General features: G+C 42.6%; 1 protein-coding gene across 2 annotated transcripts; it reads left to right on the plus strand.

The window, feature by feature from the left end:
• Nucleotides 1-266: 266 nt before the first annotated feature.
• LOC106585813 (protocadherin Fat 4) lies at nt 267-16,434 on the plus strand. Of its 2 annotated transcripts, none has more exons than XM_014172466.3 (28): nt 267-413; nt 4,635-4,703; nt 4,978-5,141; nt 5,390-5,434; nt 5,564-5,653; nt 5,764-5,853; nt 6,351-6,458; nt 6,555-6,668; nt 6,776-6,869; nt 8,174-8,286; nt 8,505-8,678; nt 8,920-9,048; nt 9,313-9,468; nt 9,674-9,854; nt 10,167-10,300; nt 10,388-11,335; nt 11,693-11,818; nt 12,229-12,474; nt 12,745-12,843; nt 13,033-13,205; nt 13,405-13,556; nt 13,663-13,970; nt 14,120-14,230; nt 14,363-14,554; nt 14,652-14,746; nt 14,922-15,083; nt 15,403-15,594; nt 15,796-16,434. In XM_014172466.3, the coding sequence occupies exons 3-28, from the start codon at nt 5,112-5,114 to the stop codon at nt 15,875-15,877; spliced, it is 4,344 nt and encodes a 1,447-aa protein (XP_014027941.3). In that variant the 5' UTR covers nt 267-413; nt 4,635-4,703; nt 4,978-5,111; the 3' UTR covers nt 15,878-16,434. The 2 variants fall into 2 exon arrangements, with proteins under 2 accessions (XP_014027941.3, XP_045561833.2); XM_045705877.2 differs by lacking the exon at nt 267-413 and adding an exon at nt 2,180-2,445.
• The last annotated feature ends 1,676 nt before the right edge of the window (nt 16,435-18,110 follow it).

The following is an 18,110-nucleotide window of genomic DNA, read 5'->3' on the forward strand; positions in this document are numbered from 1 at the left end:
ATTTCTTCAGCCCTATCCCTCAGGTTTTTACCAAACAGTAGTGGGGTACCCACTTTGTTATTATTTGAAACGCAGATTGCCCTTTAATAATCATAATTCTCTTTCACTAATGCAACTGTACATATTTGATTTTCTGTAAAACCAATGCCAATAGTTTATCAAATTCCCACAGTGTTGTAACAGCTCTGTTCTAATTGGTTAAACAGCTTCTTGTTTAGATTCAAATGACTAAAGGGATCTATTCGATTCGTATCGGCGAAGTTCAGCGTTACAGCATGATCGAAATTTGAAGGCATATGTCGTCTCAATGGGAAATTACCTTTACATTTCTATCTCGCGATCTGTAACTCTTCAGCGACACAGATTAAATACAGCCCTACAGTAAATTGTTCCGATGAAAATCTGATTAAAAAGTAAGACCATTTTATTTTTTTATTTCACCTTTATTTAACCAGGTAGGCTAGTTGAGAACAAGTTCTCATTTACAACTGCGACCTGGTAAAGCAAAGCCAACCACAAACCGATACCACACCTTATAGCTAAAACGTTTGTGAAGCAGAAAGAGATGAGTAAAGTGGTTTTACAAGCGGAAAACTGGTACAAAGTGTCAACGTCGACTCATTATGAAGCATTCATTCAGAATGTGAATTTGTTAGAAATCATAAGCCAACTGTTGATAAAAGGGAATAAGTCACCATTTGTGCATTAGCGATCAAAGAAAGCATACATTAAATCAACCCATCTATTTCCCACTCTTTATTCTATATTCGCTTAAAGATAGCACTGAGAACTATTGACCAGTCAGAACATACTGTAGTTCATTGATTATGCCTGTGTTATAGTTCCCAGGTGTGGGATGCTATAGATAGATAGATATGTAATGAAGAGAAAGAGAGAATTAGCTTCTTTAACTTGGTTTCTATTCCAATGCATTTATTAAAGCTTCTCATATTCAAAATGTATGTTTAATTCAAAATCATCTCATTACAATGTATATTGTAGAAAAGGACCCGTTTACAATCATTTAAATAGATTCACATATTTATTCTCATATCAATTGAAATCCCTTTTTCACAAGCAGTAGTTTATAACTGTAACGATGTACGTTGAGAGGCGGAAGTAAGTTCAGGGAGTGAATACATTTAATTAACGAATAAATAAACAAAACAAGAAACACGAACAATGACGACTGGGGAAGAAACCAAAGAGAGTGACATATAAAGGGCAGGTAATCAAGGAGGTGATGGAGTCCAGGTGAGTGTCATTATGCGTGTAACACTGGTGACAGGTGTGCGCCATAACGAGCAACCTGGTGACCTAGAGGCCGGAGAGGGAGCACACGTGACAATAACTACTGTGTATCTTCGTGTGTGTCACACCTGCTGTGATTTATACAAGGTCAAAGTTCAATGATTACGGTCAACGATGGTCTATTTATAGACGGTTTACAGTATACACTCTGTTTACCGTGTCAAAAGGTAGTCAGTCTCGATTTCTCAAATCACATTGTTTCATAATAACCTCATCTCCATTCAGTTTTTATTGAATATGTAGTTTAATGTCACCACAAACGGGACTAGAAACTTGTACAGTAATAGCCAACTTAATCTGAGGTGAGGGTATTAAAGCATTATTTCCCTGCAGCCTACACAATTTTTCATTGAATTGAAATGCACTAGGTATTTTCCGAGACAGACATACAGTTCAACCTCAGCTCAAATCCTAGGTATGGGTCTGACCATTATCTCAATATTGGTACACTTAGTGATAAGGCGGAGTTGGGTTAGACAGGCGGAGTACCAGTTACAGGAAGTCTTCATTGGCACACAATGATACCATGGAGCTGTCAAGCTTAGGAGTCCATTTTGGATCAACTATTCTATTCTCCAGATCAATTTTTATGATTTTTGATCACTTTTTTGTTGCTGATAATTATCCTGCACATTAGGGAATGCAAACTTGTAGTGTATTTGAGTTTTAAAAAGGCTTCTAAAGTTTGTAATTTGGATATTGATTTCCAAATTGATTTGCCCTGACGAAAAGCGTATCAACCCCTAAAAATGATTATTTTCCTGCTGTAGCAAACAGGCTCAAATTAAGATCCTACATCTGTATGTGGCTGTTACAATGGATGCGCAACACATTCCATGGTGTTATCAGTGCCCCTTGAACCTGTTTATACCCCTGTAGTCAGGCAGTAACACTTAATAGCAAGTCATGAACCTGGAGAGAAATATATTGTAGGGTAAATAAGGTGTAGCCATTTCAATATTCCCTTTATTCAGGAAATCAGTCAGTCAGTCAAGCAGGTGCTGTGGACGATACTGTAGCAGGGGGTGGAAAAGTAGGAACAATCACCATCCAATATGGGGGCTATACATTTTATGTGGATGTTACTCCTCTCAGGCTCTCTTTGTGTTCATGTTGTCAGGGGTGTCCCCATCGGTGAGTACAGTTTGTTTGTGGCTACATTTTGAAGATTGGTATGATATCAATGCGGTACATGGTGTGGGGCATACTGTATAAGATAGATTAATAGAAAACGGTTAAGATCAATTATAAATGTTAGTCGTAATGGATTTGCCTTTGTATTTTGATAAATGTATGTTGTTATATTATTTTGTACATATAAACTATTTATTAGATTATTATGTATTTTTGACACTTCATTTAGACATTTGTAAACAGAGGGGGAGACAGGCAAGTTGGAGTAACAGTAGGAAGGGTGAACGCGGGGAATGAACCGGTAGGGAGAGGCATATATATGGCTGGAGCCGGGAGCGTTGCCATAAGACCACCATGACGCATATATTTTTGTTACCTAACTACAGTGGCGATTTTAGCATGTCAATCTTGGTAGGGCAAACTCCCCAAAACATTTTTAGATGCATGCCAGCAAAGCCACAACACAAAACAACTCTAAACAATACATTAATTGCACTATAATGGTGCCCACAAACTGTTAGGGCCTACATAAATCTGTCCCAACAGCAGCAGAGTCCTAACAGCAGTCCCAACACCTTACCACTGCTACACCTGGCTATCAGCGGAGCCTTGTCTGGCAACAAAACAGTTAATTCAGACTCATTTATTGCCTTTCAAAAAAACATAGCTGATATGACTGACTTGCTTAAACAAATAAGCATATAAGCAGACAATGAAAGCTCTTAGAATATTCAATGATTACATTTCTCTAAAACAGGCTATAGGCTACATGTGCACCACAAGTAGGCTAAGTTATGAGGGGGACAGGGCCAAATTATTAGGGTGAGGCACATGGGCTACTAACAGCTTACTACACAACATACACTTAGTATTACTTTCTTAGCTACAGTATACATATCTCCCTGGCATATTACATCATTTATGAAGTAGCATACAATACATTTTTGGACTCACCTTGTTGTGCTGTACTCACTTGAACAGCAACTTGAACAGCAGTTTGTCATCAAACTTTGTCATCAAAGTCTGGCATTCTCTGGATTTATGGTGCTTTCAAGACAACTGGGAACTCTGAAAAAAACACAATGTTGAATCATGACATCAGTGATCTTCAGGTCCACTAGTTCCCGACATGGAATTCCGAATTGAATGACCGTTAAAAACGTATTTTCCCAGTCGGAGCTCGTATTTTCCGAGGTCCCAGTTTTCTTGAAGTCACTGAAGTCTGAGATTTCCCAGTTCCGAGTTTCCAGTTGTTTTGAACGCGGCAGGAGTCATGCTGGATTGACAACTTAGACAATGTTTTCAACCTTTTCTGGCCCATGGTGTTGAATGTTTATCATTTTAAGCTTGGAAAAGAGACCCTTAAACCCAGACTTGGACCACACGCCGACTCCACTGAATAGCTGGCTAGTGATTGTTTTACAACGCTTGCAGATAGCCACTGATTCCTTCCAATCCAACTCATTGTTGAATTTGCGATTTCCAACTTGTTGTGTAATGTTTATGTCCAATGGCCGATGAGCACTGATACGTTTTATCTATAATTTCTCTTCATATGACAAGGATTGAAAAGGATTTGCCAGCAGATTGTCAACGTGATTCATGATGATGACTGCTTATCTACAGTAGTTTTCTAGCTAAGATTTTGAAAGTATGATGTTGACATGATCAGTCCAATCAAATCTACGGTAGATATAACGTGATTTTATCTGTGGCTAATGACCTTGAGCCTTCTTGGATGGGCACTTCTAATGTAACGCTATGGCAGCACCCAAGGGGCTTGAATTTTCGAGCTCTCCCCGTAGATTTTGCAGGGATATAGTGTCCCCTTGAGTGACAGAACACTGAGCCAATCACGGCGCAACTAGAGAACATTACCAACCCCTACGCTTCGTATTTTCCACTGGCTGCCCCACCACCACAGAAAGCACTGAGCTAGGCTGAAACACCTGCATTAAGGAGCTCCCTTACTCAAAAAAGCAGCTTTAGTAACATTTTTGACATTGTTTTCAAACTGATATGTGACACGTATTAATGGCAAAATAACATACAAAACAGGCAATAAAGGAGATATTGACACAACTCAAATAGAATTCACCAGAATTCTGATTAGAGATTGTCATTTGCTATTTCATGATGCTAAAGATACACATGAACAATACCATGTTTCCCCTCATGTTTATTTCTAGGTACTTCATCAGTGAACTGTGCTGAAGGGTCAGACCTGACACTGGGACCTGTGGATGAGGAATATGAGGGTAAACTAATGCCATATCCATTCAAGTATTATATTTGTTCATGAGTTACCAATGCTGGTATTTCTGTTAATAAAGGATTACACAGGAAAAGAGAAAGATGGCTGGATGAGGGGAGAAAATGAGATTTATAGAATGGGTTCAGTCTTTTTTTGTAACAACCTTTGTTACAACATATTGACTGTAATAGGGGGAAACATTTAACAACATTTAATAACAATTTCTGGTACTATACGTCACCAAAATGAATATTTGCCTCCCACTGATGCTACAACAGGGGAAGTGGAAGTCCTCGACGAGATCCCCGTGGGTAATACCGTGAGGCTTGTGGCGTATGCCTTTCCAGACCACATCAATTTTCTCGAGTTAGTTTACACCCCTGGGAGTACAAATGCAACAGTCCATACCAAGATGGCGCTGGATGCAGATCTGTTACCACAGGTGAGATGGTTATAGTTGCTCTACAACATCTAGCTCTGGTCCAGGGTGTTGGTGCGCGTTCCTCTACTAAACTCCTACAGTAGAGGAACGCGCAGTAACGCCCTGGATCAGAGCTATACAACGTCATCCATGGTCTAGTATGGTTCACTTTAGGTGTTACCTTTTTTATTGCCAAAACCGGCAAAAGCTAATTCCTGATGATCATGCTGCAAAGGGTTTTGAACTTTACAATTTCCCTTCTCTTGTAGACTGGCGGGCAACTTTGGTATTCTGTTATGTGTGTGAATAGCGACGTAAGTAAAATTGAAAGATTATAAACTACAATGGTTAATATGTATGCTGTTTATGATGGATTGTAACAATATATTATAATGAATGAGAAGTGCATTCTGTTGACATAACAACTGTTATTATCCCTTCAGATAGAAAATAAACGAAGACTTATCCTCACCGACCTAAATGACAAAGCTCCAATATTTGAGCAAAAGGTTTACACGAAAAGGATATCTGAGGTACGGCTACATCAGTCTACAGAAGATGAGTTGGCAAAAACATAATACTCCTGTCCTACACCTTGCAATACAATGGAGAGCATAAGCCACCATGTGTTTTGTCCCTCCAGATTCATGCAGTGAATACTGAGGTGATCAGAGTGAAAGCTGTGGATGCCGATATCAGCATAAACAACAACAGAATTACATACCGGATATTGGTGAGTCACACATGGGCCTGTATTCACCAAGAGCCTCAGAGCAGGAGTGCTGATATAGGATCAGTTTAGTCTTTTAAATAATAATGAATAAGAAGGGTGACCTGATCCTAGATCAGCAGTCCTACTCTGAGACACTTGATACATACAGGTCCTGGTCTATACTTTTTATAATTGAAACAGCAGTGGTTCTGTGACAACACTTGAGCTGCATTAGCTCCCTTGGCTTAGAGGGATGGACAGGAGACCCGGGTTCGAATCCTTTTGTTCACATAAGTTACTCACCACAGCATGATCAATATGTCACATTCACCAAAGTCAACATCTAGTCTAAACTGTCCATACAACTGTCTTACAAAAATATATATAGCCACAATGTAGGTCTATAATCCATAGCAGGTATTGGATTAATGGAAATAATGACTGAATAGATTTATCTGATACTGTTCCACAATGACTTGGCTGAGGGGATAATATCATAGTCTTTCACCTTATTTAAGGACCCAGCACCCGCTGACTTTGAGGTCCGCAACGATGGGGCTGTTCTGCTGAAGAGACCTCTGAACTACAACATCGCACAAAACTACAATTTCACAGTTGAGGCGCGGGTAGGTGATCTCACCATATCACATCCTACCCCATTGGTTCATAAATGGATATCCATGTTTATCTATTAATAATGCTTCTGGGATCCTTCCTTTTAGGATAACGGCGATCTCTTCGACACGGCAACCGTTCTCCTTGAGATTACGGACTTTGATAATCTGAATCCCTATTTCAATCACAGCCTTTACCAGGCTATCATACAGGAAGGCCAAGTGAGTGTCATTATACCCATCAGACTACAAAATGTCATATATGTCTCCTTAAAGCTACTGTGTTGCCACGGTTGTGATGTCTATTTAATACATAATCTCCTCTTTAGACGGGGCCTTTCCTCACCATCCAACCAGAGGCCATAAAAGCACAAGATGGAGACACTGGCATTAATGTGGCTATAGTCTACAGCATCAGTTCAGGTAATCTACCTGAGGCTTTTGTCACAGCCTTGGACTAGAACTCCCATCAGCCTTAGCAAAACTAAATGATATGAAACAAGTACACTATATATACAAAAGTATGTGGACTCCCCCTCAAATTGGTGGATTTGGCTACTTCAGCCACACCCGTCGCTGTCAGGTGTATAAACTCAAGCACACAGCCATGCAATCTCCATAGACAAACATTGGCAGTAGAATGGCTTTACAGCAGAGCTCAGTGACTTTCAACGTGGCACCATCATAGGATGCTACCTTTCCAACAAGTCAGTTTGTAAAATTTCTGCCCTGCTAGAGCTGCCCCGGTCAACTGTAAGTGCTGATATTGTGAAGTGGAAACATCTAGGAGCAACAAACGCTCAGCTCACAGAATGGGACCGCAGAGTGCTGAAGCACGTAGCTCGTGAAAATTGTCTGTCCTCGGTTGCAACACTCACTACCAAGTTCCAAACTGCCTCTGGAAGCAACGTCAGTACAAGAACTGTTCGTCGGGAGCTTCATGAAATGGGTTTCCATGGCCGAGCAGCCGCACACAAGCCTAAGATCACCATGCGCAATGCCAAGCATCAGCTGGAGTGATGAATCATGCTTTACCATCTGGCAGTCCGATGGACAAATCTGGGTTTGGCGGATGCCAGAACGCTACCTGCCCCAATGCATAGTGCCAACTGTAAAGTTTGGGGGAGGAGGAATAATGGTCTGGGGCTGTTTTTCATGGTTCGGGCTAGGCCCCTTAGTTTCAGTGAAGGGAAATCTTAATACTACAGTAGACAATGACATTCTTGACGATTCTGTGCTTCCAACTTTGTGGCAACAATTTGGGGAAGGCCCTTTCCTGTTTCAGCCTGACAATGCCCCTGTGCATAAAGTCAGGTCCATACAGAAATGGTTTGTCGAGGCCGGTGTGGAAGAACTTGACTGGGCTGCACAGAGCCTGACCTCAACCCAATCGAACACCTTTGGGATGAATTGGAACGCCAACCTCACTAATGCTCTTGCGGCTGAATGGAAGCAAGTCCCCGCAGCAATGTTCCAACAGCTAGTGGGGAAAAAAAGGGGGGACCACCTCCATATTAATGCCCTTGATTTTGGAATGAGATGTTCGACAAGCAGGTGTCCATATACTTTTGGTCATGTAGTGTTTCTTTGCATATGGAAACCATCAGAATATAACATTTGCATGAAAAACATGACGATATCATTGACATGTATGAGGCAATTTGTTTGGTTCTGTTTACTTTGTGGTGAAATGCTGAAGTGAAATGTTGTTTGTGACTTTACCTCAGTATCGCCAAGCAAGTATCTGAGTAACTTCAACATCGACGCAAACAGTGGAGTCATCTCTGTGGTGACTGGGTTGGACAGAGAGGAGATACCTACAGTCACTGTCAATATCAAGGTATTGGGAATTGTAGCTATAGCATTGTAACGTTTTACGACTATTCAAAATAAGTAAAATCGCACTTCTCTCAGTTCATTCTCACTGTAGATTTACTCACTCACAATCACAAGTGCTTTAAGACAGTTAACATGGTATGGGCATTAGGAGGGCTGGTGACCGTTGTATACATTCCAAGTTATGGATGTGAAATATCAACATCTATCACTTCCTTCCAGGCATCTCAGAAGGATGACAGCCTAAAGACCGCTGGCACTTTAGTGTCTGTTACAATCGAGGACGTCAATGACAACGCTCCCGAGTTTGATAAAGCAAGCTACTCTGTCACACTACTGGAGAACTCTCAAATAGACACGGCTGTTTTCAGAGTCACAGTCACTGACCTGGACAAGGTAGGTACGGTGGCCTAGAGGTTCATTACACATACAAAAAAACGGGTGATGGATTTACACGAAAAGAGATGTACTTTACTCCTCAAGCTAGGATGCGATGTCAGTAAGTGCACATATCACAACAGTTTACATGTTTGTATCTTGAGTTGTGTCTGTTTCTACATGAGCCAAATCATTTGTCACACTAAAACTTTGTTTCCCCCCCCCAATTGGACATGAAACCATTTTGTCTTTGCCTCAGGGTGGATTTGTGGGAACGTTGTGGATCCTTCCGGAGACTGTGCCTTTTTCTATACACTTGGATGGAACTGTCATAGTGAAGAGTTCAGCTGATCTGGACAGGGAGACTGTTGGAAACTTCATCTTTCAGGTCAGACACTCCGAAACATAGCAGTACTCAGACCTACAACTTTTATCCGTTTAGCGGCAGACATAATCACAATAACTTATAAATCAGAAAGGAACCTGTAAATATGTCTAAAAAGGTGCAAACCAGGTCTAATGGCACTTGGCAGTGCCCTGTACCATCTAATAAACCGTATCTTATCAATTAGTCTGTCACAATGGGCAGTGCACACGTCAGTTGGTATGCTGTTGAACACCTTCCCATACCTTCCCTACATCTAATATGAAGATTGAAGCACTGGAAAACGACCCACCTAACCACGTTGTGTTGGCTGATGTGAACGTCACCCTCCTGGATGAGAATGACAACAGTCCTCAATTTAAGAGCTCCAGGTACGAGGGCAAGGTCTTCAAGAACCAAACGGTGGGGATGTTGGTTACCCAGGTGAGATGGTTTCTAACCTTGAACCTCAATTCGTCACTGTGTTTGTTAAAGTGTTTTTGTCAGAGGCATTTGCAATGTGGGAAACACATGATAGCCTTTTCATCAGCTGATGTCACCATACATATCCACAGTAACACGACTGTAAACAGGAAAAAAAACGGTACTGCTTTGTCACCACATGCATTTTATGCTATGTGATTGGTAGGTTGAAGCAGTAGACCTGGATGCTGGTGTTAATGGACAGGTCAAGTACTCAATAGAGTTTGGGAACCTGGAAGGATATTTCTCCATTGATGAAAACACAGGCGAGATAAAGCTGGAACAGAACATTCCTCTGGAGGAGAACAAGGTCCTTCAGTTCCCTCTCTATGTGGCAGCAAGAGATGGTGAGTCTAGGTACAGTCTCTGTCTACAGAACGTCAAGGTACTGTCATATAAACAATTTTGTTGAGTGCATTGTAGTGTGGAATTAATCTGAACGCAAAGTTGAGAAAATATGTAAAAGAACACAAGCAACTCAATAAAACATACTTTAGCCTGGTAATCATAGTATATATACACTGTAGACTAGAAGAATATGAGAGGAATAGTGGTATATCTACCGGAGGCTAGTCAGTCAACAGCTGGAGATTTGGTTATGGGTTCCCAAAACAATTGCAGCCCAAAGTGACTGTGGATGTTCTCCTCCTGTCCTGTAGGGGGCGGAGTATCTCGTTCCTCCGCAGTGCTGGTGGAGATCCTGGCACCTGGAGATTCCAAACCCCAGTTCATCTTGAGCACCTACAGTGGGAGCATAGAGGAGGAGACGGATCCAGGGGCTGTGATTGTCAAGGTAAACTTCCCCAGATCCACTAAATTCTACTTCATCTGAAAAAACAACCAGATCGATCCTATAACATTTTTGTCACCCCAAATACAGGTGACCTTCCTAGGAGTAACTGCAGTAGTTCCCGTGACGCTTCAGGTCCTGACAGACGCCGACAAGTTTGCCATTGACTCCAAAGGCGTTTTTACCTCTAAGGTCAAACTGGACTATGAGACCCAAAGGAACTACTCAGTCCAGATCTCAATCTCGGATGGCACAAGCAGCGACGAGGCAATCATCATGGTGCTAGTGATTGACATCAATGACAACGGCCCCGTGTTTGGCGCCAGCTCTGTGACACACCCTGTCCCGGAGGATACAGAGGTAGGGGCCAACCTCACTGCCATGACCGCCACGGACGCGGACGACGGCTTCAACAGGGAGCTCCGCTATGCCCTCCGGGGAGGCGAGGGGAAGTTCACTATCGACCCCAAAATGGGGATGGTGTCCCTGGCTGGGGCGTTGGACAGAGAGACCAAAGTCGAATTCAGCCTGGAGGTGGTGGCTCAGGACCAAGGTCGTCCAGCTCTCTCCTCTACCGCCACCCTGCTCATTCAAGTATCTGACGTCAACGACAACATTCCAAGTTTCTCCAAGACAGAATATGAGGTTGAGGTCTTAGAAACAGAGTCTGTGGGAACGACACTGGTCACCCTAGAAGCGGTGGACCTTGACGAAGGCACAAACGGTGTAGTGACCTATAGTATATTTCAGCAAGACCCTCCCTCGACCGTGGCGTTCTTCCAGTTCGACTCTTCCACTGGGGTACTGCGGCTGGCTCAGGCCTTGGACTATGGAGTAGTGAAGGAGTACAACCTAATGGTACAGGCTGCAGATGGGGGGACCCCGTCCCTCATTGGGAATGGATCAGTGGTGGTGAGGGTGAAAGATGTGAACAACAACCCGCCTCAGTTCAGCGCGGAGCGCTACGATGTCGCCGTCTCTGAGAACCTGGCCAGCGGAGCGGCTGTCGTGACCCTGGAGGTCACCGACGAGGATGAGGTCAGAGAAATGAGACTGTCATTATCATCACGAGATCGATTATATTTTGTTATGATGGTAACAATATCTTGGACATTACTATCTACATTGAGATCAGGGCTATATCTGCACGACATGAAGAATATTGGCTATATATAATATTGCTATATCGATTACGGTATATCAATGACTATATATATCAATGACAATATATATATCGATGACAATATATAATGGTGATACATAATGGTGTTTATCATGACGATATCAACAATCTGAAAATATTTCAATACATCCATCCCACTAATACATTTCTGACGAACATAGGAATGATACGCCGACACACACCATTAACATATCTCTGTGTTATCCTTTTAGGGTGGATTCTCGAATGGTCACTTCGTATTTACAAGTGATACCTTCAACATAAACAAACAAGGTGTTGTGTCCCTGAAGAGTGACGTCACCTTGGACAGAGAGACAGAGGATAACTACGTTTTAAAGGTATACCACGTCATGTCAAGCAATCATGTGCTTTAGCTGCATTTCTCATAAGATCTACAGCCAAATATAGGCCCCAATAACTGTTGGGTGTACTTCCATAAATGTAATCCATGTAGAGGAGGGAAACATTTTCATATCTTAACGATGGACAAAGGACGCAGCTGGAGGAGAATCTCTCTTTTCCTATCACCCTTACCTTAACGCCAAAGTAAACCTTGTCTTTGCTCATGTTGTTAAGTCATATAGGTGATAAAAATGTACGATGTGGATAAGCAAATGCAGGCTGGTAATTTGACTTAAGATGCTCAGTGAGACCATGAAGGTCAGCAACGTTATGCGTTGGAGTCAACAATGTTACGTTTTGTCAACTGCGTTACCTGTTAGGATCTTACCCCTCTCACTGTGTTCAGGTGGTGGCGGTGGACAAAGGTGGGCTGAACGCCACAGCCCAGCTCAACATCACCGTTCTGGACTACAATGACAACACACCCCAGTTCCCCACTCTTCCAGACCCCATCCCTTTCCCTGAGGGGGAGTACTCTGACACGTCCCCAGGAGAGGTGTACCATATCCTGGCCACAGACTCAGATCTCGGCTCCAACGGAGAAGTCACCTTCTCCATCTCCTCATCTGCCACGCTATTTCGCTTCAGGGAGGTGAGTCCAACCAAATAATGAAGCTTCTGGTAAACCTTCTTTACATAATACATTTTGTTAGATGAGAATTTGGATCTAGGGTACCAGGTTTGTTTACTGAGGGGTCAATCATTTTGATTAAGAAATGACCAAACACACAAAAAAAAGCAGATGCTTTTGATGACATCATTGGCAAACCATGTTTCATTTCATCTCAGCATACAAGCTTAATCATGAGCAATGTTGTTAGGGTAACACTGTGTATTTACACAAGTGTGTCTTGTGTTGAAGGATGGGATGCTACTGGTTGTGGGTCCTCTGGATCGGGAGACCAATGACATCTATGAGCTGGTTATTGTGGCCGCTGACAAGGGGACACCACAGAGACAGGTACTATATACAAAACACAGTGGCCTAATTTATAGGGACCCTTCACCCTGAAATCAGTACCACATTACCATAGCAGTACCATATCATAACACCGTACACCACAATACCATAACAGACAATATCAAAGTTCTGCGCAGCCTACCTTCTTACACAAAGTTGGTTTCAACGATTCCAACCCCGCTTCACCAGAACATAACCAGCATCAGAGTGAGCGTGACAGATGTTAATGACAACACGCCGGTGTTCAGTGCTAATACGTACACGAAGAGCATTCTGGTGAAGGACGCCAAGGTGGGGGACGTGCTGTTGAGCCTCTCTGCCACAGACACGGACATGGGCCTGAACGCTCTCGTCACCTACAGGTTAGCCGTGCACTGCTGTCCAACTCACACACACCTCTGTTGTACTTTCTACTCCCAGTCGTAGAGCCGATACTGTAGAGATGAGTTTCAAGTCCACATTAAGGAAAAAATTGGCCTAAATGGATCCTTAACGATATTGAAGAAATTGTCTGTTTTTACACAGAGTTATGCGTCAAATGCTTCTCCTCTGGCTGTCTAGTTTCTCCTCAGGTGCCTCCCCTCGCTTGGCCCTGAATGGTAGCACAGGAGAGGTGACCGTGGCCTCTGACCTTTCTGATGTCACAGAGGACACACCGCTTGAACTCACTGCGATGGCAAAGGACAGCGGGCTGCCTCCTCTGAACTCCACAGGTCAGGGATCGAGCATCACAAGTGGGCTTGTGTGTATGATATCGTATGTTAGTCTGAATAATGATAGATGCTAAATCTGTGTGTGTTCTCTCTTTCCCCCTCATAGCCAATGTCCAGGTTCACCTGATGACTGTCAGCCTTGGAGTGAACGTGGCCTTTGAGAGCTCCTCCTACAACTTCAGCATTCTGGAGAACGAACCAAAAGGGAGACCTGTGGGGACAGTGAAGGCAACCTCAGGGAGCCCCATGTTTGTGGTCACTTACGTCCTGACTACTCACACGGACCTGTTCTCCGTCAATGCCCTGGGAGCCCTCATCACCAGAGAGCCGCTGGACAAAGAGACTCAGGAGTGGTACATCCTGGAGGTGGAGGCAGTGGACTCCAGAACTCCCCCTACTTCTGCCGTTGCAATGGTATGACCCATCCTGGTACCTGGCGACCAGATTTAGAGGAAGTTCTAGAGGTGTTGCCTAGATGAAAAGATCTCCTCATATGGGGGAACAGATTTAGAATCACAAGTAGTCTTTCGTCCCTCACTCTCTTCCCTCACTCTTCCTCTCAGGTCAGGGTGCAGGTGGAAGATGTGAACGAAGCCCCAGAGTTCAAGGAAGAGACTTATGAAGCCAAGATCTTCAGCATTGCCCCATACAAATACCCTGTGGTCCAAGTTCAGGTAAGGGATGCAAAAGTGAACAGAGGGATAACCACTACATCCCTGGTGCCATGTCAAAGTCGACATAAATTCTCTCATCCAGCTCCTCCATCCTGATCCCCCCCACTCTTCTCCCCTCTCCCCTCTCCCCAGGCCACAGACCCAGACAGTGGTGACAGCGGGCGTCTGGACTACAGTCTGATGGAGTCCAGCTCGTCTTTCGACGTGGGCCGTTCCACGGGCCAGGTGTATGTGGTGTCAGCGGTGGGATTAGAAGGAAAGACAACCACCCTCCTGGTGAAGGTCACAGATCCTAAAGGACTCCATGCTACAACCACGGTGGAGGTGAGTGGTGACAACTGTGTACTGTACGTATGGTAACACACATGACTCGACTCACTTGCAACAGTAGTTACAGTATGCTGCTCTAACCTGCCCCCAGGTGGACGTGCAGGGAAGTGCCAGTAATGATGTCGTAGTCATCTCCCTCAACCAGGCCACCAATGTTGTGGAGAAGAAGGTCCCTGTGATGGAAGAGTAAGATATTAGAACTGATATCAAGGTTTTTGTAACACACAATATGGACCTCACAAAAGTGTGTCCTTTCCTTGGCGGGGCTGTTAGACAGGGTTCTTCTGCCCACTTTCAATACTCACTTTCTCTCTCTTCCTCCGTCTATTCTCATATGTCTCTCATTCTCTGTGTCTCTTAGGTCTTTAGGGCGAGTTCTGGGCTGGACCGTGAAGGTGATAGGGATTTCCAGCACCAGCAGAGGAGCTGTACGGTCCCGGGAATCTGAGAGCGCCGCCAAGACGTACGTCAGCTTCATTGCCGTGGACCACGGGGAAGTCATCCCTGCCGAAGTCGTCAAAAAGTAAGACCGATGTGTTGTCGAAAATCACTTCATCCATAACAAAGTAGCCCATCCTATAATGAGGAAATGAAAGCCATTGTTGATTAAACTTTAACTTTGAGGGTGGTGGGTCTGAGGTTGGTTTCATTAAGGGAATTTTTCTGAAGCATTCTTTAGTAGGTGACATACAATGACTGAATGCAACATTGCTTACACAATGTTCTATTCGACACATCCATGTCTGTTCTACACAATACAAATCTCTCTGAACCTTTTGTAATGTGACGTTGCATTCTTGAGAATAAGCCCCCTAATGTCCTTTCTCTGTCGTCACCCACAGCAAGCTGCAGAGCGAGGCGAGCACGGTGGAGGCGGAGCTAGAGAAGGTGTTTGGGGCGGGGCTGGAGCACGTGTTGGAGGAGGAGGAGTCAGCCGACCCCGCCTCTGACCAGGTCATAGTCATCGTCCTGGGGGTCCTGTTCAGCCTGAGCCTGCTGGGATTGGTGGCGATGGGGACCTTCACTGTTATCAAGTGAGTAGCTTATTCATGTTTGCTTATTGTGTTTGTTATTAACATGAAGTTAAGATTAGCAGGAAATTACTAATGGTAATGAATCTAGCCCTTGCCACTAGCCATATTTGCAATTATGACTCCCTTATCCCCAAAATGACTATGAAAGAAATGATTCTAGGCTAACCACTGTTTCAACATCTCCATTTCTTTTCCTTGTAGGTTCAGAAGGATGAAAGGACCCACAGAAGACACCAGTATGGAAAACTTTGGCATTGATAGGCGAAATGAAGCTGAAACGTAAAGTGCTGTTGTTTGAATATGCAATACATTAGACTTCATAGCCTCTGATACCTTTGAGACTGATTAAATGACGATAGGATGGAATTGAACAAGTAATATTTCAAAATCAATGCTTTCTCGTTTTTAGACAGCTACTATGCGAGTTCTTTCTCATCCGCCTTTTCTTCTGCTTTAGAAATAAATAACCGTCAACATACTGACTCAATCTCTAGCCACTTTAATTATTAAAAATTGGATGCAATAAATGTATCACTGGTCACTTTAAACAATGCCACTTTATGTAACGTTTACATACCCTACATTACTCATCTCATATGTATATACTGTACTCTATACCATCTACTGCATCTTGCCTATGCCGCACGGCCATCACTCATCCATATATTTATATGTACATATTCTTATTCATTCCTTTACACTTGTGTGTATAAGGTAGTTGTTGTGAAATTGTTAGATTATTACTGCACGGTCGAAACTAGAAGCACAAGCATTTCGCTACACTCGCATTAACATCTGCTAACCATGTGTATGTGACCAATAAAATGTTATTTGATTAGATTTTCTGCCTACAGTGTATGCTGCACTCATATTAGGAGCATTTCTCTGTAAATCAAACAAAGACCTTTGGCCAATAAATGTAAGAATAAAAAGGCACTGATATGAGCGTGAACATTTTAGCACTAAGAATAGCACTTACTATTAATTATTTTATATGCTAATATATTGTTTCTGAGAGCTAATGATGGTATGTATTTCCTCTGTCACCAAACATACCTGAACCAAGGTTAGGTTTAACTAATTTAAAAGACATGCCCTGGATAGAAAGTGTCTTATTATTTTTACTAACATTTCTCTATGCTAATGCTTAGACTACTTTAGAAATGGCTAGAGCTCATTTTTGTTTTTTATTGGATGCTCTAATGAACACTACCTAGATGTCAGCAGAAGGATCAAGACGATTAATGGATCAATATATTATTTTTAAGCCCCTAAATCTGTGCTATTGTACCATTACTATTGTAGGTCTGATGGATGGTGGGGTGTTTCCAAATACTTGTCCTGGAGGCAAGGGTGTAACTTTTTGTTTGATATTGGAGGGGGTCAGGGGTCATACCCCCCTGAAGGATTGTTTTAAAAAATAACTGTGAAATGATTACTTCTGGTGAAGCTTTAAGGGAAAATACATTTAAAAAATGCCCTGATAATTTGTTCAATATACCCCAATCACAACTGAAACACCAATATTATTCTATATTACTTTTAACTGTCTTCTTACTCTTAACAGTTCAGAAAGTCACCACCACACCACTTCTTTAACTACATTTCAATGTTAAATCTATTTTATTTCTGTACCCTTCACCACTTTTGGCTAGTACTTGAATAACTTGAATCATTTTTTATACCCATTGCTTAACTTGGACTGAAATAGGTACAGGAGGAACAGGAGCTCAAGCAGTAGAAAAGGTGAGGTGCCGGTACTCAGCTCCGGTGAGATCCTGCCCAAGTCAAGCACTACTTATACCAAATTAACTTACAAGGAGTCGAGGCTAGAATGTTCTTACTTGGTTACACAGCTGAAATTCTCACCTGATGACCTGTTTGTCCTCTCCCTGCCTCAACATGAGCGGTGCTCTTGCTCGCTCTCTACTGGCCATCTTTGATCCCTGTACTTTTCTCCTCTTTGGCATTGGCACCCCCATTAAGGGCACTGGCTACTTGTTCACTAGGGTGAGCACGGACTCACTGAATGCTGCTCATCTGAAACTGCAGTAGAAAAGGAAAAGGGGAAGAGCCTGATATTGTGCTAGTTTTGGTGCTAGCTTAGCTAGCATTGCATCACTCGGTATATAACAATTACACAATATTATCTCATCACCAATAGTTCAATAGTTACACAACAATATAGGAATGCATTTATGAAATGTTTGTTTTTACTCATTTTAAAAACTTTCAAAAAATGTATACATTGGAGCGCTCATGAATATTGTCGCATTCACATGCTAGTCGGAACTAGGAAACGTGCTAACTGGTTGTAGTTTACACGGCATATACAGTACCAGTCAAAACACTTGGACACACCTACTCATTCAAGGGTTTTTATTTTTACTATTTTCTACATTGTAGAATAATAGTGAAGACATCACTATGAAATAAAACATATGGAATCATGTAGTAACCAAAAAAGTGTTAAACAAATCAAAATATATTTTATATTGTCACGTATACTCCCTCTC

Source organism: Salmo salar, chromosome 02 (genome assembly GCF_965601325.2).
Source record: "Salmo salar chromosome 02, fSalSal1, whole genome shotgun sequence".
NCBI classification, from domain to species: Eukaryota; Metazoa; Chordata; class Actinopteri; order Salmoniformes; family Salmonidae; genus Salmo; species Salmo salar.

Coding starts and splice junctions, on each gene's coding strand:
- LOC106585813 (XM_045705877.2), top strand. CDS start 2,367: ATGGGGGCTATACATTTTATGTGGATGTTACTCCTCTCAGGCTCTCTT. Junction 5,435..5,563: donor TTATGTGTGTGAATAGCGAC/GTAAGTAAAATT, acceptor TTATCCCTTCAG/ATAGAAAATAAACGAAGACT. Junction 15,595..15,795: donor GGGACCTTCACTGTTATCAA/GTGAGTAGCTTA, acceptor TTTTCCTTGTAG/GTTCAGAAGGATGAAAGGAC.